Genomic DNA, 24578 nt, shown 5'->3' with positions numbered 1-24578 from the left:
CCCGGACTGGGGCACGAACCCATGTCCCCTGCATCGGCAGGCGTACTCTCAACCACTGCACCACCAGGGAAGCCCATCTTTTTTTGCCTTTTATCTCTTTTTTCTTGCCTTTTATCTCTTTTTTCTGGTCTTATCCTAGTGCTGTGGCTAGGATTTTTTAATACTATGTTGAATGAAAGTGGTGAGAGTGGGCATTCTTGTCTTGTTCCTGATCTTAGAGGAAAAGCTTTCAGCTTTTCACTGCTGAGTATTATGTTAGTGATATACTAACATAATACTATGTTATATTTGGATTTGTCATATATGGCCTTTATTTTGTTGTTGTATGTACCCTCTTAATCCACTTTGTTGAGAATTTTTATCATAAATGGATGTTGAATTTTATCAAAAGCTTTTACTGCATCTATCGAGACGATCATATGATTTTTATCCTTTGTTTTGTCGATGTAGTGTATCATGCTGATTGATTTGTGGATATTGAACCATCCTTGCTTCCCTGGAACAAATCCCACTTGATCATGGTGTAAGCTCCTTTTAAGTTATTATTGAATTCTGTTTGCTAATATTTTGTTGAGGATTTCTGCATCTATGTTTGTCAGGGATATTGGCCTGCAATTTTCTTTTCTTGTGGTATCCTTGTCTAGTTTTGGCTTCAGGGTAATGCTGGCCTTATTAAATGAATTTGGAAGTTCCCTCCTCTTCTGTTTTTTGGAAGAGTTTGAGAAGGATTGGTATTAATTCTTTAATGTTTGGTAAAATTCACCAGTGAAGCCATCTGGTCCTGGACTTTTGTTGGTTGGGAGGTTTTTGATAACTGATTCAATCTCCTTACTGTAATCAGTTTGTTCAAGTTTTCTATTTCTTCATGATTCAATCTTGGTTGGTTGTATGTTGCTAGGAATGTATCCATTTCTTTTAGGTTGTCCAATTTATTGGCACATATTTGTTCATAGCAGTCTCTTATGATCCTTTGTATTTTGTGGTATCAGTTGTAACGTCTAAAATTTCATTTCTGATTTTATTTGAGTCCTCTTTCTTTTTTTTTTTCCCTTGGTAAGTCTAGCTAAAGCTTTGTCTATTTTGTTTATCTTTCAAAGAACCAGCTCTTAGTTTCATTGAATTTCATTGATCTTTTCTATTGTTCTTTCAGTGTCTATCTCCTTTATTTCCACTCTGATCTTTGTTATTTCCTTTTTTTCTATTCATTTTTGGCTTTGATTGTTCTTCCATTTCTAGCTCCTTGAGGTGTAAAGTTAGGTTGTTTATTTGAGGTATTTCTTGTTTCTTGATGTAGGCATTTATCCCTATGAAATTCCCTCTTAGAACCACTTTTGCTGCATCCCATAAGTGTTGATATGTTGTATTTCCATTTTCATTTGTCTTAAAGTATTTTTTAATTTCTCTTTTGGTTTCTTCTTTGACCCAATTTTCTTTGACAAAATTTGTGAAATTTCCAATTTTCTTCTTGTAATTGATTTCTAGTTTCATACTACTGTGGTCAGAAAAGATGCTTGATATGATTTCAGTCTTCTTAAATTTATTAAGACTTGTGCTGTTGCCTAACATATAATCCATCCTGGAGAATGTTCCATGTGCACTTGAGAAGAAAGTGTATTCTGTTGCTTTTGCATGGAATTTCTATATACGTTCCTTAAGTCCATTAGGTCAAACTTGTCATTTAAGGGCAATATTTCCTTATTGATTTTTTAGTTTGGATGATTTTTCCATTGATGAAAGAAGGGTGTTAAAGTCCCCTACTAATATTGTATTGCTGTCTCTTGGTCCCTTTAGATCTGTATTTGCTTTATACATTTAGGTGCCCGTATATTGGCTTCATATTTACAAACATTATATCCTCTTGTTGGATTGACCCTATATCATTATATAATGATCTTGTCTCTTATTAGAGTCTTTGTCTTAAAGTCTATTTTGTCTGATATAAGTATAGCTACCCCAACTTTCGTTTGGTTTTATTTGCATGGAATACATTTTTCATCCCTTCACTTTCAATCTGTGTGTACCCTTACATCTCTAGTGAGTCTCTTGTAGGCAACATGTAGATGTCTATAAGAGATTTAAAATAGATGGGTCTATTTTTAAAAATCTAATCAGCTAGTCTGTGTCTTTTGATTGGAGAATTTAGTCTATTTACATTTAAAGTAATTATTGATAGGTATGTACTTATTGCCATTTTCTGAATTATGTTCTGGCTATTTTATGATTCTTTTGCTCCTTTTTTCTTCTCTTGCTCTCTTCCTTTTAGATTTGATAATATTCTTCAGTAGCATGCTGAGATTCTTTTCTCATTATCTTCTGTGTATCTACTATAGGTTTTTGCTTTGTAGTTACCATGAGACTCACTTAAAAAAACTTACATTTGTAATGGTTTAAGTTGATAATAACTTAAACTTGAATGCATTCTAAAGCTCTCCATTTTATACCCCCCTACACATTTTATGTTTTTGATGTTATAATTTACATCTTTTTATCTTGTGTATTCATAACAAATTATGTAAAAATATGTATTTTTGTGTGTGTATTTATCCATTTATATAAAATTGAGCATGGAGAAAAGCAAGAAAGGATGTACATCAGATTGTTGTTAATGATAGATACTATAGAAATGGGGGTCAGAGATTGGAGAATTGAAGGTAAGGAAAAATGTAAAAGAAGAAGAGTAGGAGAGGGAAAGAAAGAGGGAAGAGAAGAAGAGAGAGAGGAGAAGGAAGGTGGGGAGGTGGGCATAGGAGGAGGAGAAAAGAACAAAGAAGGGGAGGGGAGGAGAGGGGAAGGATGGCAATGATAAAAAGAACATACATAGTATTACTAACTCTCAGAACAAATCAAACTACAGGTACCTATACACATGAAATTAGTCTCTTGAATACTAAGCTACTCTCTCCATGTGGTAGAAGTTTATGTCATTTTCACTTTATTCCTTAGTATTTTTAATATTGCAGAACTACTATATTCATGTATTTGTTATATTGTTCCAATCACCTAGTACATAACAAAATGCTCCAAACTTGGTGACTTAAAGCACAACAACAACATTTATTTTGCTTAAAAATCTACCATGTAGGCAGAGCTCAGTGAGGACAGCTTGCCTCTGCTGCACTTGACATCAGCTGAGGCAGCTCAAGGGCTGGGGACTGTAATCTCTGAAGGCTTGTCTGTTCACAGTGTGGCAGGTGATAAAGGCTATAGTCTGGGACTCATTCAGATGACACCTCCTCAGGGAGACCTTTGTAGTCACCCAATCTAAAGTAGCCTGCCGTTTGTCTTGACCACATTCCCTATATTATTTTCTTAACAGCACCTATCATTAGATGACGTTTTTCAGTCTAATTATTTAGGATTACTAGAATGTCAACAGGAATCTTTTCTCCTTTGTTCACTGTTGTATCCAGAGAGCATGACTCAGAGCCTGGCATGTAGTAGGCGTTGAATTCAATATACATAAATTTATCACACTGATGTCAAATGGAACTACTTTAATCATCAAGGGTTCATTATACACTTTTGCCACATGAAGGTAAACCCGTCAGAAAGAAACAAGTGTAAAAGGTTTAATACTAAGTCCATGGGACAAAAAGAGTAGAGAGGCCCCAAAACTCCCCACAATGCATTGTGCAGGCACCCTGCTCTCTGGAGAAGAGAGCAGCTGCAGGCAGTGCCACACCCACCTTGTAAATGGAAGTTCAGTGTCCACAACATCTGTTACTTTGCATTTTCTGTTAATCTGAATTGAAATTGGCTGTGTAGTTTTCTTTGCATTTAAGATGTTAAATTGTTTATTAAAATTATTAATTAATCCCTAGGTTAACCGTGTTTCACATAAAGTAACATTAAAATAAAAACAACAAATCAGCACTATGGACCTTCAAGAATGTTTTCCTCCAGCATGAATCAGTACCTACATTTGAGAAGCAATGGAATAAGGGTTAATGTCCATAATATATATGTATATATATGTTTTTATTATTTATTTATCTTTTTAATTCAAATATAGTTGATTTAAAATATCATGTTAATATCAGGTGTACAGCACAGTGATTCAGTGATTATGAACAGAATCCACGAAATACGTTACATACGTGCCAATGAATGAATGGAAATATAATTAACGTCATTAACAAGATGCAAATCACAACAACAACGTGATGCCGTTTTAACTCATCAGTCTAGCAAACATAAGAGGACTGATAGCATCAGTTTCGGCAAAGATGTAGGTAAGCAGGACCTCTTACACATCTAGGTGCAAAGGTAGACCTTTCAGCACAGTTGGCAATAGTTTTCAAAAGTAAAATGTACATAGTCTACGACCGACAAAACGCCACTTCTGAAAATCCATTTTTATCTGTACAAAGGCAGTCATTCAATGCAGCACTATCTGCAATAGCAAAATAATAGCAACAACAAAAAGAAAAGGAAACAACCAGAACTCCCTTTAGGAGAACAATTGATGGGTACTCTACTATGGCACATCCATGCAACAGAACACAGTGCAGCTGCTAGAAAAGATACCTCTGTATGCACAAATTGGAAAGACTTCCATATGTTTTAGTGAAATCAGTACTTTGAAGATCAGTATGTACTGTATCATCTTTCTTTAAAGCTATATGTTTATACACAAACACATACATATACATACATATATATATATATATATATATGTATACACACATATATATTTGAATAAACATATAAAACAGCCTGAAAGGCAACCACTAACAACAGGAGTTAACGTCTGAAGGTCCGAGTGAGAACTTTCACTTTTTACTTTTTTATGCACTTTCACTGCTCTTTTAAATGGATATATAATTATCCAAGGGCATAAATGGATTCTTAAAACTATTTTCAGACATGTACAAAATTTTTCAGGACACTAGGCATTTACTTTGAAAATAATAAAATTATGTAATTATACATATTACTCTTACTGAAGTTCCTAGTATCAAATGGTACCCTAGTACCTAAAAGAGCCTTACAGTCTACATAGTTAAGTATCCATATTGTACATAATGCTAGAGATAACTTATCTGCTAGAAAACTTTGTTCACCACTGCATCCCATCGCCTCAAACAGTATTTAGAGCTCAATAATTTTGAATAAATAAGTGTGTTTACAATTTCATAAACAAGCGTTAGCTTTCAGGTTTTCATTCCTTCTTTGTTAATTAAGAGTCTAGAAGTTACTTCCATCCCCCAAAGCAATTTTGCAACATCCTCTGTAGCCAAAAGTGGCTAAAATGCTAGTTTTCAAACTTACCAGAGGCTCTAGTTTTATAGGCTGCTGTCGTTTTCTCGTCCTCTCCTGAGCTTTTGTAGTGTGCTTAAATGTCAGGAATTGTGTATCAGCTTCATTTTCTGTGGGTGTTACAAAACTCAGTCTTCCCTTTGCTTTTATACTATTCCGTCTTGTAAGCATAGGGTTTTCCATCAGCTCTCCAGTACTTTCCAGGTCCAACTCATTGTCTGAGGCACTAAAAGCCATCTTCACTCCTGGAGAGGGGTTAGGGTCAAGAAAAGAAAAATGAAAAGTAGAGCAAAAGGATTGGGGAAGTAGGGCTAAGCGGAGGGGTTTTAAGAACCACGGAGAGCTGAATTTGCTTATCACCAAAGAAAACCTATCAAAGTTACCCCATTCTTCCCAAACTGAGGACCTAAACCAGAGGAATGAAAATTAGGATCTATGCCTGGCCTTCTAGAAGCCCCATAGCTGGGGTGGGACCCAGGAATCTGCATTTCTAATAACTTCCTGGGTGATGCTGTTGCTGCCTCTGATTTGGGGACCACAATGGTCCAGATTTGGAAGGATGAAGAGAAATGCCATTATACTGAGATTGTTTCTCACACTTGAGTATGCAAAATATTTCCGGGGGTGGGGGTAGTGTTCAAAATGCAGGTAATTCTAATGTAGGTAATCTGAGATATATAGCCTAGGTACTCACAGAGAAACCAAATAAAGGGAAAAAAGAGTTGAAGGCTAAATCATAAAACAGTGCTTCTGGAGATCTTATGTGGATGAGAATCACTTGAAGAGCTTGTGAAAAGGCAGATTCTGATTCATAAACAAGATCCCAGAACACTAGAACTATGAGCCTTTTGTAGCGGTCTTGTACCCTCACCGCCACTCACACTCCGGTCCCACCAGATGGGTGGAAATACTTTCCTTAAAAACAGTATTACAACACACGAGGTCTTGAACCAGGTGTCAGCAGGCCCAGGTTTTAGTCTAGATCAGCACTGGCCAGCTAAAATATAATGCAAATCTCCTATGCAATTTAAAATTTTCAAGTAACCGCATTCAAAAACAAAAAAAGAAATTAATATAATAATGTTCTTTATTTAACATGTACAAAATATTATCATTTCAACACATAATCAATATAAAACTTATTAATATGATAGTTTATTTTTTGTTACTACGTCTTCAAAGTATTTCACCTTTAGGGCACATCTCAATTCAGACTAGCTCCCTGTGGCTAGTGGTTACCATACCGACTAGCAGAGGTCCAGACCTGACCACTCCGTGTGTGATCTTGGACAAGTCTCTTGATAGCTCTGTTCCTCAGTTTCCAGCCCTCTAAGTTGCTAGGTAGGTAGTAGGTATCACTAAAATGCCTTTCCATTGGCCGCCTCTGCCCCTCTGAGCCTTTCCTTATGTGCTCCAAAAGCATGATGAGTCTCCCGCCTCGGAGTTGAGCCGCACAGCTCGATTCCTCAGGACTCACCAAGTCAGGCTAGACCAGCAACCACCTCAGAGGGTCTCCTGAGATAGAGAAAAAGCAGGTCTGGGAGTAGAAAGTTGTCTCTAAGGCGAGAATATTTCCCGTTGCCTAGCAGCCACCAGGCCTCCACTGAGGCTCACTGCGCCTGTGCGCGACCTGTCGCCACGGCAACCCCTCAGCCAACTGCAGCTCTGGGTCTAGGACTGTGCCGGGCAGTCGAGCCAATGACTGTCTCTGGAAATTTCCTTACGTCACTGATTGGTGGAGAGCTCGCACTAGACCTGACGGCTTCTCCGTGCTGGGAAGTGTTCATGGGCTAGGCTGGAAGGCCAGGCAGCCAAAGGAGTTGGTTACTTATGTTTGTTCCTTCGCTTATCAACCGCCCACGCCCACTGCACCTCCCTCCTCCTCCAGGAATCTTTTCTGTTGCCCCTCGGGAGGCTTAAGGCTGCCTTGGCATTCGCTTTAATCTAACTTTCTGTGGTTAGAAGAATCAAGTGCCTGCGTAGACAGTTCACGTCCCGCTCTCCGAGGGAGCGACCGTCCTGCGTCTCTGCCCCACCCACCGACCTCCTCCCGGGAGTGTCCTAAGGCGCCAGAAATGCGGGCTCTTCTTCCCCTCAAACTTCACCGTGTCCTTTTCTGCTGATGTTCTTTTCCGCCTGGAAGGTAACTTAGTGTCAGGCATAGCACGAGCCCATGTTAATTGGTCCCTGCACTATATTCACCAAAGCAGACCCTGGATCTTGTTTGGCATTTAGACCCACCGAATTAAGTCTCCAAACGACTGCTGGTAATGCTGTATGGAAGCGACCCCACCGATGCCCCGTGCAGGTTGCTTACTGAAGTTACCTTACCCCGGTTAGTGATCAGGGGAAGCAGCCTTTTACCTGCCTCGGGGAAATGTTACACCACATGGCAGAGGCTTGGTTTTCAACCGCCCCTCCAAAATGACATAATCACCGCTGAAACTTATTATTATATTTTGTCTTTTTTGGTACCCCCCCCTTTAGAAAAAAAAAAAAACTTGATATTTGTTTCTTGCCTTGAAAGCAAAGTCCTGTATGAGGTGCTTTACATATCATACTCACAACCTGCATTTTCTCAGTCTTAAGATACTCAGGTATGTATTTTCCATGCTAGGCATGACACCACCTACAAAGTAGAGACTCATATAATAATAGAGCTGGAATGGAGAAAACAGATCACTCAATCCAACTACTCCCCCATTTCATTATTTTTAAAAGATTGATTGACTGATTGATTGATTGATTTTGGCTGTGCCGGGTCTTAATTGCAGCATGTGGGATCTTCGTTGTGGCATGCGGGACCCTTAGTTGCAGCATGCGGATTTCTTAGTTGCGGCATGCATGCGGGATCTAGTTCCTCGACCAGGGATCTAATCCCGGCCCCCTGCGTTGGGAGCGTGGAGTCTGACCCACTGGATCACCAGGGAAGTCACCCTCATTTTGGTAATAAGAGAACTGAGACCCAGAGAGAAAGCAAATAATTTACTCCAGGTCAGGCACCTAGTCCTGGCAGAGGTAAAACTGGAATACAGATCTCCTAATCCTTAATCAGGAACAGGAAACAGCAATGGAGTAACTTCAGTTTAGAAACAATTCAGATAAACTTCAAATGTAGACATAATAAATACTAATTCCCCATAGATGCAAGGTACACACAGGTAATCAATCAGAGCCAATAAAATATAAACTAGTAATGAAAAAAATTCAAAACCAACCCAGTATACATAAAAGCATATTATAATAATATGCAGTGTTAGACACACACCCCAAAATAGACTTCATTTTGGATGTGCAATGAATATTTAAATCTGTTGCTCTCAAAGTTTATGTAGTGGAGACATAATTCAAGAATTTCTTTGTTAGTAGATGAAGGTGACTGTATTCTAATGTTACCTTTTGCAGCTAAGAGCATTCATTCCAAGAGCCAAGAAGGGTGCAGGATAGAAGACATGGACACATAGAGTTTTATGAAGGTATCGCTATACTGAACACTACTCACCAAATCTCTCCAAACTTATGTTTTTAATGTGGCAAGATGTCATATTCATTATCAAATGAATACTTACTAAATCAGCACAAACAAGAGCTTTGTGTATTGCCTATTGATTGTTTCAGAGCTCTTGTAAATAGCAATAATTGTTACTATTTATTGGGTGCTCCTTATGTGCCAGGTACTGTGCTATATGTTTTGCATTTATTATCTCAAATACTTCCAACAAACCTAAAATTCCCATTTCATAGCTAAAGAACTATGCTATGAAAGGTTTACCAGAACTAGATTAAGAAAGCAGTAATACTAAGTAAAAATGGTTAAAATTTAGTGAGCATGAAGTTAAGATTTATATGCCGGATCCTTTGTGAAGTTTTTTTCACCATTATACTATTCATTGCAACAGCTTCGTATTATTTTAGAGGTATTATTGTACCTACTCCACCACTAACGAAATTGAGGCTTAAAGAGGTTATGTAATTTACCCAAGATCAGTCCAGAAGTGGCAAATGGCAGAGCTAAGATACAAATTGAGATCCATCACTTTATTTTTTTAAATTAATTAGTTAATTAATTTTTTTTTGGCTGCGTTGCTGCACATGGGCTTTCTTTAGTTGCAGAGGTCCGGGCTACTCTTCATTGCGGTGAGCGGGCTTCTCATTGTAGTGGCTTCTCTAGTTGCCGAGCATGGGCTCTAGGGTGTGCGGAGGCTCAGTAGTTGTGGCACATGGGCTTAGCTACTCCGTGGCATGTGGGATCTTCCTGGACCAGGGCTAGAACCTGTGTCTCCTGCATTAGAAGGCAGATTCTTAGCCACTGCGCCACCAGGGAAGCCCTGAGATCCATCAACTTTAATAGTTAAAATTCCATACTATTAATCATGGAATTCTGCTAGTGGATGTACAGTGGACTATATTCTGAAAAATTCCTGAAGCAAAACACCTATATGTTTGGATAAACTCCAAGGCACATTATTTTAACTGCATTGCTGAACTCACAGGAATTAAGAGAATCATAACAATATAGCACTGTTGATGGGAATGTAAATTGGTGCAGCCACCATGAAAAATAGTATAGACATTCCTCAAAAAATTGAGAATAAAACTACCATATGATCCAGCTATTCCACTTCTGGTTATTTATCCAAAGAATACAAAAACACTTATTAGAAAAAGTATATGCACCCTTATGTTCATCACAGCATTATTTACAATAGCCCAAATATGGAAACAACCTAAGTGCCCATCAATAGATGAATGGATAAAGAAGATGTGGTATTTATGCACAATGGAATATTACTCAACCATAAAAAATATAAAATCTTGTCATTTGAGACAACATGGATGGATCTTGAGGGTACTGTGCTAAATGAAATGACAGAAAAAGACAAATACCATATTATTTCACTCATATGTGGAATATAAAATAGTAATAATAAATGAACAAACCTAACCAAACAAAACCAAAAAGATAGATACAGAGAACAGAGAGGTGATTGTCAGAGGGGACTGAAGATGGTGGGGAGGAGGAAATGGGGGTCAACTCTATGGTGATGGGTGGAAACTAAGCTTTTGGTGGTGAGCATGCTGTAGTGTATCCAGAAGTTGAAATATAATGTTATACACATGAAATTTATATGTCATAAACTAATGTTATTGCAATAAATTAAAAAAAGATGTATACATAAAATGGGTGTAGCTAATTGTATTTAAGTTATACTTAGTAAAGTTTATCCAAGAAATAATAAAGTTGTCTTTATGCACAAAATGTTTTTAAAAAGTAACAATCGTATTCCTAGAATTGTACTTCAAAATCACGTGAGGCTTTTCTAAACATACAGATTTCTAGGCTCATGCCAGACCTGGTAAATAAGAATCTTTGGAATTGGCATTTGGGCAAATATATGCTTAAAAATTTCTATAGATGAATCAAATGAACATCTCTGGTTAAGGACCACATCTGCAGGTGAATATATATGAAGATTAAAAGATGTTAGATTATATTAGATTAAGTAGGTCATAAATCAGTTTGCATAATGTGATTATATTTTTACAAGCACAAGTGTATGTAAACTCAGCAAACCATATGAAAGAAAAACATAAGCGTTTATGAGATTCATGGCTATTTTATGTTACATCCTTTGCTTTTCTGTATATTTAAAAATAAAAGCCATATACCACTTTTGTATTGAGAAAAGTGAGTTATTTTTAAATTAGCACAAGAAAATATATAAGACCATAAAATAGAGAGACCATGAACTTGGTGGAGGCCAGGTGAAGGGATCAGGAAAACTGGTGGAGGGTTTAGCCTTCAGTGTAAAAAGAGGCACCCTGTTCCGTGCGGAGGGAAGGAAGGTCGAAGTGGATTAGGTAAATGGGTAGTCTTGGGCCAGATTTCTTCCTTTTTCTCTGTGAAGCAGTAGGTAAGGTCAGCTGCTCTTAAGGATGGAGGTGGGGGTGCTCAGGCTCCATATAATTTATATCGGTGTGGGGGGGTAACTCATCTTTAGGCTTGACTGTCCACAGTTTAATTTCAGGGTCTGTGAACTGCTTAAAATTGTATTCATGTTTGTGAGTGTACATTTGTCTATAGCTGTTAAATTCTCAAAGGAGCCTGTGACCAATCACCCCTCAGAGTTGGGAATTATACCTGCTCTGCAAGTGTTCTGGCCTTAGTATAGGTCACATAGCTCAACTTTCTGGGGTGAGGGTGGTGGTGGTGGTTGTGGTATCATGTTTTGTTGCTCTATCACCGCCTTGTGGTCAAATGAATGTATAGCCAAAGGAGGTTTTGAGTCACATATTTTGAATCAGGGCAATAGCTTCTCATCTTAGCTATTTGGAGGGAACTTGGGACATTCTATGGTGTAATGTCCTACACATTATGAGATTTAAGATGATTACAAAGTTTTCCTCAAAAATGTTGAACCGATGTTAATTATTCATGAATGAGATGACCTGCCCAAGCCCAGATAATTTTATTCCAATTAAAGGTCTTTGCAGAATGATCTCTGACCCAGTGTTGAATGTTTTGAAAGACCATAGAGCAGTGCTCCTTAAACTTAGCTTTGTGTTAGGGGTAACTTAGAGAGTTTTGAAAACCCTGACGCCCAGGCCACACACCATGCTAATTAAACTAAGAGTGAGAGACCCAGACATCAGGGTTTTTTTCTAGCGTACCCTTCCCCAGGTGATTCGAATGTCCAACCAAGTCCAAGGGCCTCAGCCACAGGGTCCTGCTATTCAAGGTGTGCTGCATGAGCCAGCAGCTTTGGCATTCCCTGGGAGCCTGTTAGACTGCAGAATATCAGATCCTGCCCCAGACCTCCTGAATCAGTCTGCATTTTAATAATTCTCAGGTGGCTCATTGCATATTAAATTTAAGTGCTATTAAAGAGAACAGAATGGGTGTCCAGTAGGTCTGCTGGATACACAGCGCAGGAATGGTGCTCAAAACGTAGGCGTCTCATGTTTGATCACGGCCAGTTACAGGAAATGTGTGACTTCTATGCCACTGCTGGACATAATTGTCAGAAAGTTCTTTTTTTGGTAGATGTCAAAATCTACTTTCTTGCCAGTTCTGCAAATTGCCCCCATGATCTCTCTTAAAATATTTGAAGGCAGAAATGTCTTTCCCTTAATCTTCCTTCTTTGAATCCCTCCCTCCCTCCCCTCTAGTTTCTTTAGTCTATGTATGATATTTTTGCAGAACTCCTACTAATTCTACGCTAAAATGGCTCTCAGAACTGAAGGTGAGATTCTAGATGTGGTGTGATGCAATGAGAATAGTAGGAAAATGACTTTCCTTTATTTAGAAATTCTACTAAAGACTCCCTTTTCTTCCTGAAAATATTAGTCAGGATCTCTGTCAAATGCTACATTATAAAGAACCTGTATCCAGTAAACAAATCAACACTGATGGTCTCAGAGCCTCAGGTCATTCACATGTGACCGCTGATGGTCCCCTGAGCTCAGAGAGACCATGGGAACATCCATTCTATAGCTGATTGAGTTTGTGCCTAGTGTCTAAAGTGGGGGAGAGGGGACAGTCTTGTGGGACTGAACCCTTAAACTGTGGGATCTGACACAATCTCCAGGTAACTCCTTGTCAGAATTGAGTTGCTGGTGTCTGAGAATTTTGTGTTGGGGTGAGAACCACCCCTCCCTCTGCCACAGGTTGGAACTGGGATCAGAATCTTAATAGCATAGAGTAGGAGTTAGTGAATACTATCCTATGGGTTAAGTCCAGACTGCTGCCTGTTTTTGTAAATAAAGCTTTATTGGGATACAGCCATGACCATTTCTTTAGATATTTTCTATAGCTGTTTTTGCACTAAATAGAGTTGTGTAGTTGTGATAGAGACTATTCAACCCAGGACATTTACTATCTGGTCTTTAAGGAAGAACTTTACTGACTCCTGTGATAGTAAATATATATACTGTGGTAAATATAAAAAGTAGTCACCGACAGAGGGCCCTCAAGATGGGCGAGAAGTAAGACGTGGAGATCACCTTGCTCCCCACAAATACATCAAAAATATATCTACACGTGGAACAGCTCCTACAGAACACCTACTGAACGCTGGCAGAAGACCTCACCTCCCAAAAGGCAAGAAACTTCCCACGTAACTGGGTAGGGTAAAAGAAAAAGGAAAAAGCAGAGACAAAAAATAGGGAAGGGACCTGAACCTCTGGGAGGGAGCTGTGAAGGAGGAAAAGTTTCCACACACTAGGAAGACCCTTCACTGGTGGAGACGGGGGAGGGCTGGGGTGAAAACTTTGGAGCCACGGAGGAGGGCACGGCAAGAGGGGTGCAGAGGGCAAATTGGAGAGATTCCCACACAGAGGATCGGTGCCAACCAACACCTACCTGCCTGAGAGGCTTGTCTACTCAACTTCGGGTCAGGTGGGGGCTGGGGGCTGAGGTTTCAGCTTCGGATGTCAGATCCCAGGGAGAGGACTGGGGTTGGCTGTGTGAACACAGCCTGAAAGGGGTCTAGTGCACCACAGCTAGCCGGGAGGTGGTACGGGAAAAAGTCTGGAACTGCCTAAGAGGCAAGAGACAATTGTTTTGGGGGTGCGCGAGGAGATGGGATCCAGAGCACCACCTAAATGAGCTCCAGAATCGGGCACGAGCTGCGGCTATCAGTGCAGACCCCAGAGACGGGCATGAGACGCTAAGGCTGCTGCTGCAGCCACCAAGAAGCCTGTGTACAAGCACAGGTCACTATCCACAGCTCCCCACCCGCCTGTGCAGCCTGCCACTGCTCGGGTCCCATGATCCAGGGACAACTTCCCCGGGACAACACATGGCGCACATCAGACTGTTGCAATGTCACACCAGCCTCTGCCACCACAGGCTCGCCCCGCATCCCGTACCCGACCCTCCCCTCAGCCTGAGTGAGCCAGAGCCCCCTAATCAGCTGCTACTTTAACCCCATCCTGTCTGAGCAGGAACAGATGCCCTCAGGCGACCAACACGCAGAGGCGGGGCCAAATCCAAAGCTGAACCCCAGGAGCTGTGAGAACAAAGAAGAGAAAGGGAAATCTCTCCCAGCAGCCTCAGGAGCAGCAGATTACATCTCCACAATCAACTTGATGTACCCTGCATCTGTGGAATACCTGAATAGACAACAATCACAAAATTGAGGCCGTGGATGGTGGGAGCAACAGTAGACTTGGGGTTTGCTCTATGTGACTGAATATTTTCTGATTCTTATGTGTATCTTAGTACTTTTTAGTGCTTGTTATAATTGGTGGATTTGTTTGGTTGCTCTCTTCTTTAATTTTTATTACTTTTTAATTATTTTAATAAATTTTTTATTTTAATAACTTTATTTTACTTTATTACTATTTTCTTTCTTTTCTCCCTATTCTTCTGAACAGTGTGGTTGACAGGGTCTTTGTGCTCCAGCTCGGTGTCAGGCCTGAGCCTCTGAGGTGGGAGAGCCAAGTTCAGGACATTGGACCACCAGAGACCTCCTGGACCCATGTAATATCAAGCAGCAAGAGCTCTCCCAGAGATCTCCATGTCAGTGCTAAGACCCAGCACCAATAAATGACCAGCAAGCTCCAGTGCTGGACATCCCATGCCAGACAACAAGCAAGATAGGAACACAACCCCACCCATTAACACAGAGGCTGCTTAAAATCATTATGTTCATAGACACCACAAAACACACTACAAGATGTGGTCCTGCCCACCAAAAAGACAAGATACAGCCTCATCCACCAGCACACAGGCACCAGTACTCTCCACCAGTAAGCCTACACAACCCACTGAACCAAGCTTACCCACTGGGGGCAGAAACCAAAAACAAAGGGAACTACGAACCTGCAGCCTGTGAAAAGGAGAACCCAAACACAGCAAGTTAGGCAAAATGAGAAAACAGAGCAATACGCAGCCAAATAAGGAGCAAAGTAAAAACCCAAAAGACCAAACAAATGAAGAGGAAATAGGCAGACTACCAGGAAAAGAATTCAGAGCAATGATAGTAAAGATGATCCAAAATCTTGGAAATAGAATGGAAAAAATACAAGAAACGTTTAACAAGGGCCTAGAAGAATTAAAGAGCAAACAAAGAATGATGAACAACACAATAAATGAAATCAAAAATTCTCTGGAAGGAATCAATAGGAGAATAACTGAGGCAGAAGAATGGATAAGTGACCAGGAAGATAAAATAGTGGAAATAATTACCACAGAACAGAATAAAGAAAAATGAATGAAAGAATTGAGGACAGTCTCAGAGACCTCTGGGACAACATTAAATGAATCAACATTCAAATTATAGAGGTCCCAGGAGAAGAAGAGAAAAAGAAAGGGACTGAGAAAATATTTGAAGAGATTATAGTTGAAAACTTCCCTAATATGTGAAAGAAAATAGTCAATCAAGTCCAGGAAGGACAGACAGTCCCATACAGGATAAATCCAAGGAGAAACACGTCAAGACACATATTAATCAAACTATCAAAAATTAAGTACAAAGAAAAAATATTAAAAGCAGCAAGGGAAAAACAATAAATAACATACGAGGGAATCCCCATAAGGTTAACAGCTGATCTTTCAGCAGAAACTATGCAAGCCAGAAGGGAGTGGCAGGACATATTTAAACTGATGAAAGGGAAATACCTAAAACCAAGATTACTCTACACAGCAAGGAGCTCATTCAGATTTGACAGAGAAATTAAAACCTTTACAAACAAGCAAAAGCTAAGAGAATTCAGCACCGCCAAACCAGCTTTACAACAAATGCTAAAGGAACTTCTCTAGGCAGGAAACACAAGAGAAGGAAAAGACCTACAATAACAAACCCAAAACAATTAAGAAAATGGTAATAGGAACACACATTTTGATAAATACCTTAAATTTAAGTGGATTAAATGCTCCAACCCAAAGACATACACTGGCTGAATGGATACAAAAACAAGACCCGTATATATGTTGTCTACAAGAGACCCACTTCAGACCTTGGGACACATACGGACTGAAAGGGGAGGGATGGAAAAAGATATTTCATGAAATGGAAATTGAAAGAAAGCTGGAGTAGCAATTCTCATATCAGGCAAAATAGATTTTAAAATGAGGACTATTACAAGAGTCAAAGAACTCTAGATAATGATCAAGGGATCAGTCCATGAAGAAGATATAACAACTGTAAATATTTATGCAGCCAACATAGGAGCACCTCAATACATAAGGCAAACGGTAACAGCCATAAAAGGGGAAATCGACAGTAACACAATCATAGTAGGGAAATTTAACACCCCACTTTCACCAATGGACAGATCATCCAAAATGAAAATAAATAAGGAAACACAAGGTTGAATGATACATTACACAAGATGGACTTAATTGATATTTATAGGACATTCTATTCCAAAACAACAGAATACACTTTCTTCTCAAGTGCTCATGGAAAATTCTCTAGGATAGACCATATATTGGGTCACAAATCAAGCCTTGGTAAATTTAAGAAAATTGAAATCATATCAAGTATCTTTTCTGAACACAACACTATGAGACCAGATATCAATTACCAGAAAAATCTGTAAAAAATACAAACAAATGGAGACTAAACAATACACTACTAAATACCCAAGAGATCACTGGAGAAATCAAAGAGGAAATCAAAAAATACCAGAAACAAATGACAATGAAAACATGATGACCCCAAACCTATGGGATGCAGCAAAAGCAGTCTAAGAGGGAAGTTTATAGCAATACAATCCTACCTCAAGAAACAAGAGACACCTAAAATAAACAACCTAAGCTTAAACCTAAAGCAATTAGAGAAAGAAGAACAAAAAGCCCCCAAAGTTAGTAGAAGCAAAGGAGCCATGAAGATCAGATCAGAAATAAATGAAAAATAAATGAAGGCAACGATAGCAAAGATCAATAAAACTAAATGCTGGTTCTTTGAGAAGATAAAATTGATAAGCTATTAGTCAGACTCATCAAGCAAAAAAGGGAGAAGACTCAAATCAATAGAATTAGAAATGAAAAAGGAGAAGTAACAACTGACACTGCAGAAAAATGAAGGCTCATGAGAGATTACTACAGGCAACTATATGCCAATAAAATGGACAACCTAGAAGAAATAGACAAATTTTTAGAAAAGCTCAACCTTCCAAGACTGAACCAGGAAGAAATAGAAAATATAAACAGACCAATCACAAGCACTGAAATTGAGACTGTGATTAAAAATCTTCCAATGAACAAAAGCTCGGGACCAGATGGCTTCACAGCCAAATTCTATCAAACATTTAGAGAAGAGGTAACTCCTATCTTTCTCAAACTCTTCCAAATTACAGCAGAGGGAGGAACACTGCCAAACTCATTCTATGAGTCCACCATAACCCTGATACCAAAACCAGACAAAGATGTCGCAAAGAAAGAAAACTATAGGCCAATATCACTGATGAACATAGTTGCAAACATCCTCAACAGAATACTAGGAAAAAGAATCTAACCGCACATTAAAAGGATCATACACCATGATCCAGTGGGGTTTATCCCCGGAATGCCAGGAAGCTTCATTATATGCAAAACAATCAATGTGATAGACCATATTAACAAACTGAAGGATAAAAACCGATGATAATCTCAATATATTCAGATAAACCTTTTGAGAAAATTCAACACCCATTTATGGTAAAAATCCTCCAGAACGTAAGCATAGAGGGAATTTACCTCAACATAATACAGACCATATATGACAAACCCTCGGCCAACATCATTCTCAGAAGTGAAAAGCTGAAACCATTTCCTCTAAGATCAGGAACAATAAAAGGTTGCCCACTCCACCACTATTATTCAACATATTTTGGGAGGTTTTAGCCACAGCAATCAGAGAAGAAAAAGAAAAAGGAATCCAAAATGGAAAAGAAGTAAAACTGTCACTGTTTGCAGATGATATAGAGACTCCTAAACATGCTACCAGAAAACTAGTACAGCTAATCAATGAATTTGGTAAAGTAGCAGGATACAAAATTAATTCACTGAAATCCCTTGCATTCCTATACACTAAAGATGAAAAATCTGAAAGAGAAATTAAGGAAACACTCCCATTTACCATTGTAACAAGAATAAAATACCTAGGTATAATCCTACCGAAGGAGACAAAAGACCTGCATGCAGAAAACCATAGGAAACTGATGAAAGAAATTAAAGATGATACAAACAGTTGGAGAGATAAACCATGTTCTTGGATTGGAAGAATCAACATTGTGAAAATGACTCTACTACCCAAAGCAATCTACAGATTCAATGCAATCCCTCTCAAACTACCAACGGATTTTTTCACAGACCTAGAACAAAAAATTTCACAATTTGTATGGAAACACAAAAGACCCTGAATAGCCAAATCAATCTTGAGAAAGAAAAGTGGAGCTGGAGGAATCAGGCTCCTTGACTTCAGACTATACTACAAAGCTACAGTAATCAAGACAGTATGGTACTGGCACAAAAAGAGAAATATAGATCAATGGAACAGGATAGAAAACCCAGAGATAAACCCATGCATATATGGTCACCTTATCTTTGATAAAGAGGAGAGAAAGACAGCCTCTTCAATAAGTGGTGCTGGGAAAATTGGACAGCTACATGTAAAAGGATGAAATTAGAAATTCACTAACACCATGCACAAAAAATAAACTCAAAATGGATTTAAAACCTAAATGTAAGCCCAGACACTATAAAACTCTTAGAGGAAAACATAGGCAGAACACTCTATGACATACATCACAGTAAGATCCTTTTTGACCCATCTCCTAGAGAAATGGAAATAAAAACAAAAATAAACAAATGTGACCTAAGGAAACTTAAAAGCTTTTGCACAGCAAAAGAAACCATAAAGACAAAAAGACAACCCTCAATGGGAGAAAATATTTGCAAATGAAGCAACTGACAAAGGATTAATCTCCAAAATATCTCCAAGCAGCTCATGCAGCTCAATATCACAAAAAACAAGCAACCCAATCCAAAAATGGGCAGAAGACCTAAATAGACATTTCTCCAAAGAAGATATACAGTTTTCCAACAAGCACATGAAAGGATTCTCAACATCACTAATTATTAGAGAAAGGCAAATCAAAACTACAATGAAGTATCACCTCACACCAGTCAGAATGGCCATCATCAAAAAATCTACAAACAGTAAATGCTGGAGATGGTGTGGAAGAAAGGGAACCCTCTTGCACTGTTGGTGGGTATATAAATTGATACAGCCACTATGGAGAACAGTATGGAGGTTCCTCAAAAACTAAAAATAGAGCTACCATACGACCCAGCAATCCCACTACTGGCCATAGACCCTGAGAAAACCATAATTCAAAAAGAGTTATGTACCACAATGTTCATTGCAGCTCTATTTACAATAACCAGGACATGGAAGCAACCTAAGTGTCCATGAGCAGATGAATGGAAAAAGAAGATGTGTCACATATATACAATGGAATATTACTAAGCCATATAAGAAAGAAAATTGAGTTATTTGTAATGAGGTGGATGGACCTAGAGTCTGTCATACAGAGTAAAGTATGTCAGAAAGAGAAAAAGAAACACCGTATGCTAACACATATATATGGAATACGAAAAAAAAAATGGTTTTGAAGAACCTAGGGGCAGGACAGGAATAAAGACGCAGACGTAGAGAATGGACTTGAGGACACGGGGAGGGGAAGGGTAAGCTGGGACAAAGTGAGAGAGTGGCATTGACATATATACATTACCAAATATAAAATAGATAGCTAGTGGGAAGCTGCTGCATCACACAGGGAAATCAGCTCAGTGCTTAGTGACCACCTGGAAGGGTGGGATAGGGAGGGTGGGAGGGAGACTCAAGAGGGAGGGGATATGAGGATATATGTATATGTATAGCTGATTCACTTTGTTATACAGCAGAAACTTACACATCATTGTAAAGGAATTATACTCCAATAAAGATGTTTAAAAAAACAATGTAGTCACCAAGTCAAAATAAATTAAAATTCTAACTTCAGTAGATTAAGTCTCCTAGGAAATTTCTCACTGCTGTCAATTTTTGCCTCTGTCGAGATTTTATAGTCTATGTCATTATTTGTTGTTGTCTTAAGACATGTTGGAAATCAATAAACTAATACCAGAATGTAGAAATTGTTTTCAAATGGTAAGAAGATAGTGCCACACAGTGGACAACAGCAGGAAGTTCTGAAACTTGGGTTGTCCAAAGCACTGAGGTATTTGAATAAAAAGTGTTTGAAAGATTATTCTTATAGACTCTTGGGCAAGTGTGGCATTTTTAATATGCCAAACTACTTTTATTCCTCCCTAAAACCCTACAGAAAGGATTTTTTAAAGTTATAAACTCAGAGACATTAGGAGAATGGGAGAAGAGACAATAGCTATAAAAATGTGGATTCTGGAAGACAGAAATATGAGTGGTAAGTGATTAAACAGACACAAAAAAGAGTCTAAGCAATGGTGGGGAAGGATAATATCCAACCTGATATACACTACAGAATCCCCAAAGACCCTGGTGTCAGTGGTATCAGACATCTCTTGAACAGGGGCTTAAATAAGGGGGGTCGCTCTCTGTCCAAGAAGTGGTCAGGTCTTCACATCTGGTCCTTCCTCCCCAATCCTAGTAGAAGACTGGAAACTTATACTCTGGTGTGAGTAAAACAGTCTCTAGACTGATGGATGTTAAGCGCATTTGAGGGTGGATCACCATGCTGAAAACAGTGGGATGACTTGAATGTGTGCATAAAAGATGATGAGATCACCTAACCATCTTTCCCTACTTAGCTTCCAGAATAGTAGCATAGGGTGTCCTACCATCTCAATTTTCCTGGGACTGTAGGTGTTCCCAGGATAGAGACTTGCAGTTTTAAAACTGGGACAGTCTTGATCAAACGAGGATGAGTTAGTCGCCCTAGTCTCAAAATATTGGCAGTTAGACCCTTCTGTGCAGGAGACTGGGAGAATCTTCTCTGGGGAATCTGACCAGCCCAAGGGGAACAATCTGAATGTATGGATGGCAGAGGTTCTAAAACTAAGTGGTCCAGCCAGATTAACCTTGTAGAGATTCTCATTGAAGAAGCTCCATCTGGGTGCGTGGAGGTTCCACTAGTGTTTTTAGATCCTCTCTCTCAAAAATAAGCAGACAACTAAGAATTACTAGGCAACTCAAGGAAAGACTCACACAAAAGACGGATACTAAACATTCAAACAGGATAAACAACTTGAGAGGTAAATCAAAGACTTTTTTCTCTTAGATTTCAAAAAGTGGATCTGGGAGGGAGAATCCTCTCTTCCTCACTAGTCATGGTGGTTTTAGAATGTGTCTGGAGCTCCTGGAGGACCTGTTCTCTTCTGTAAAGGGAAGACCACAGTTGGCCACATAGAGATGCATTAATGGGAAATGGACTCATTCTAGAGTCCCCATGGCTTTTCATGCCAAGATCCATTACCTCTAAAGCTATTTGTGTTTTCCAAAGTTTGGTTGTGTGAGCCAATAAATGCCAACACTTTTTCAAAAAGACATAAGTTTGAACAGATTTTTGTCATTTGAAATCAACTTGTCCTGGTATGCCTCATGAATGACATTGCCTCTTCTACATGTCTGCCTTTTTAATCCATACTCTATATCCAGAAAGTTTTTAAGTCAGTTTTTCCCCCTGTTTAAAATAGGGATTGCCCAACTCATGAAGGTAAAAATACATGAGATTTCAATGAGCATTGGGTGCTTTCAGCAGACCCAACACACACTAACTTTTCTTGACCGCTCACAACGGCATCCTCCCCAAAATAAAATCTAGATGAATATGTCTGAAATACAAATATCTGGGCATAAAGCAAAGATGAAGAAAAGAAAGAAAAATCCTGTGCATTAACTAACAGCAGTAGCCTTCCATGCAGTAGGGAAGAAAAAGGCTGTATCCATTAGGATTGTGTTCAATAGCAAGTAACAGAACACCCAATTAACAGTGGCTTAACTAAACAGGGTTGTTGGTGTTTTTATGATTCTCTTGGTCTTTTCATTTTGATGGCAATAGTGTTGTTGCAGTTCCAGCCATCATGTCATTCAAGTGAGAAATAAGGGAATAAGGTCAAAGGATATATTTGTCTCTTTGTAGCAGAAAAGCAAAAGCTCTCCCAGAAGCCTCTACAACAGATTAGATTTCTCCTTATGTCTCATTGGCCAGAATAGGCTCCAAAGGTTACATCTAGCTGAAAGGAAGGCTGAAAAGGTAGGGAACAGGATTGTCATAAATGACTAGGAACCATCATGATCCATTACCTAGGGCTAGACACATATGCCTACCCCCACCCCCCAAATTAAGGCTCTATTGACCAAGAGGGATAGGCAAAAAGATGCTGTGTGGGAAAGTATGCCCGGCACAGGAACCAAAGTAAGCAGGTTACGATGTTAAAAATACAGCTGAAACTGGAACTCTCACACATTGCTGACGGGACTCCAAAAAGGTACAGTCACTTTGAAAAATAGTTTGGCAGTTTTTTACACGTCTAAATGGATTTCACAGATGTGATTAAGGATCTTGAGATGGGGGGAGATTATCCTGGATTATCCAGATGGGCCCGATGTAATCATAAGCATTCTTATAAGAGGGAGGCAGGAGAATTAAAGAAAAAGAAGTGAGATGAAGGAAGCAGAGGTTAGAGTGATGCACTTTGAAGATGAGGGAAGGGTCCATGAACCCAGGAATGTGGGCGACCTCTAGAAGTTGGAAAAGAAAATGATTCTTTTCTAGAGCCTCTAGTAGGGATGCAGCTGTACCAACACCTTGCTGTTAGACTTCTGACCATGTAGAGTCAACCATGTAAATATGAAAAGTAGCTCCTGTACTATGACTAGTTGGGGAAGGCAGACTAAACTTTTAAGAACTATTTAAATAACTAATTGTAATCATCTGAATTATTTTCTTAGGACGATTTTCTTTTCATGTCTAAGAATGAAGTACTCAATTTATATTCCCGAATCTGAGTATAAAAGCGGGCTTGTGTCTTTAGAGTATGTCAGTTAACATAGAACACAAGAGACAGAACCCTTTAAAAAGACAGCTTTGACCCATAGAAATATCCCACGGGGTCATGATGTCCTAGAGTAGGGTGTCTGTCTCCAGAGATGTACTTTCCTCTCTTTACAGCTTTCCTTATAGACAGGGACTTGGTACCAGGTCCAAAGAGTGTTGTCAGCAACTCAGCAACAGGCTGGCAGTGCTGACTTAGTTTCCTTGCTGACCTGGGAGAGGGGGTCCAGTCCTTGCCCTCTGGCTGCTTCTTTCAGTGGGACCCAAATCACGTTTGTGAAAGTCTAGCAGGAATTCATCAAGGGCAGACCCTGAAGGCCTCTAACCCATACCCAGCATCATTACCATCATTTGCTGAGTGTCGACCAGAGCTTGGGATTTAGCAACAAATCTTTCCTATGTTGTCTATGGCTGTAATGCAGGAAATAAACTTTGGTTCTGCCTCCTTCATTTAAAGATCAGAGGTGATGGCTCATTGGTGTTGCAGGAATTACTTTTTGTCATCCAGGGATACAATCTGAGCCAGACACTCTGTGGCTATGGGGGACTGAACAACACTCTGGTTTCTCAAGCTGTCAGGGATAAGCTGGGTTTTCATTCATTCATTTTCCAGCCCAGCCCTTGCCACTTATAATTTGGGTGCTGGAATTTCAGGCATTCAGATAATATGATCATAACCTACACTTACAGAGCACCTTCTATTATTGTCCACATTTGATCCTCAAAATAGCTCTGGACAACAGGAGGGGCAGAAATGCATGTTGCCATTTGAGAGATGGGGAAATTTAACACATAAAGTAGTTGTACCTTTAAAAGTCTTAATCAGTACCAGGACCAAAATCCCGGGTCTCCTGACTTCCAGACCATATCCACCACTTCTGTCCACGGTGATCAAGTAATAAAGAGAAGTAAATACCTGGGTGAGGCTAAACGTCAGACCTGTGGCCTGGCTTTTCTCTGGTGCCCCCAGCTGGAGGCCTCTCAGTATCAGGAAGCCTCGTTCGCTCACCATCATGGGCTGGTCCAGACCCACAGGCGATCCTGAATCAATATTTGTTGAGTGAACAAGTGATTCATTGGTTCTAATCATTAAATTCCTTCTTAACCACTGGGCCCAGGGAGCACTGCAGATAGTTTTGTAGAGCAGGTTTCCTTCAGTATCTTTGTCTCCTGTCTGTTCAGTGTTTTGTTCTTGTACTGCCTTTGCAGGGAAAGGAAGCTCCTCCTTTCTTGACATGGGAAAGGCAAACAGTCATGCAAACCTGGAAGATAGCTGAGTCTGTACGGGTAATAAA

The 24578-nt window shown here is 39.4% G+C and overlaps 1 protein-coding gene across 1 annotated transcript in view; it reads right to left on the bottom strand.

The window, feature by feature from the left end:
* Positions 1 to 6855, bottom strand: part of DNAH6 (dynein axonemal heavy chain 6) — a 274144-nt gene extending 267289 nt beyond the window's left edge. The window contains exons 1-2 of the mRNA XM_081255033.1: positions 6737 to 6855; positions 5272 to 5504 (exon numbers count right to left, since the gene is read on the bottom strand). Of these exons, the coding sequence (XP_081111159.1) occupies positions 5272 to 5496 (225 nt within the window). The 5' untranslated portion in view covers positions 5497 to 5504; positions 6737 to 6855. The remainder of the gene's footprint in view (positions 1 to 5271; positions 5505 to 6736) is intronic.
* Between the last annotated feature and the right edge of the window lie 17723 nt (positions 6856 to 24578).

The sequence above is a fragment of the Mesoplodon bidens genome, assembly GCF_964165515.1.
Source record: "Mesoplodon bidens genome assembly, chromosome: 14".
NCBI classification, from domain to species: Eukaryota; Metazoa; Chordata; class Mammalia; order Artiodactyla; family Ziphiidae; genus Mesoplodon; species Mesoplodon bidens.
Note: the sequence above shows the minus strand (reverse complement) of the source record. Positions and strands in the feature narration are given on the sequence as shown.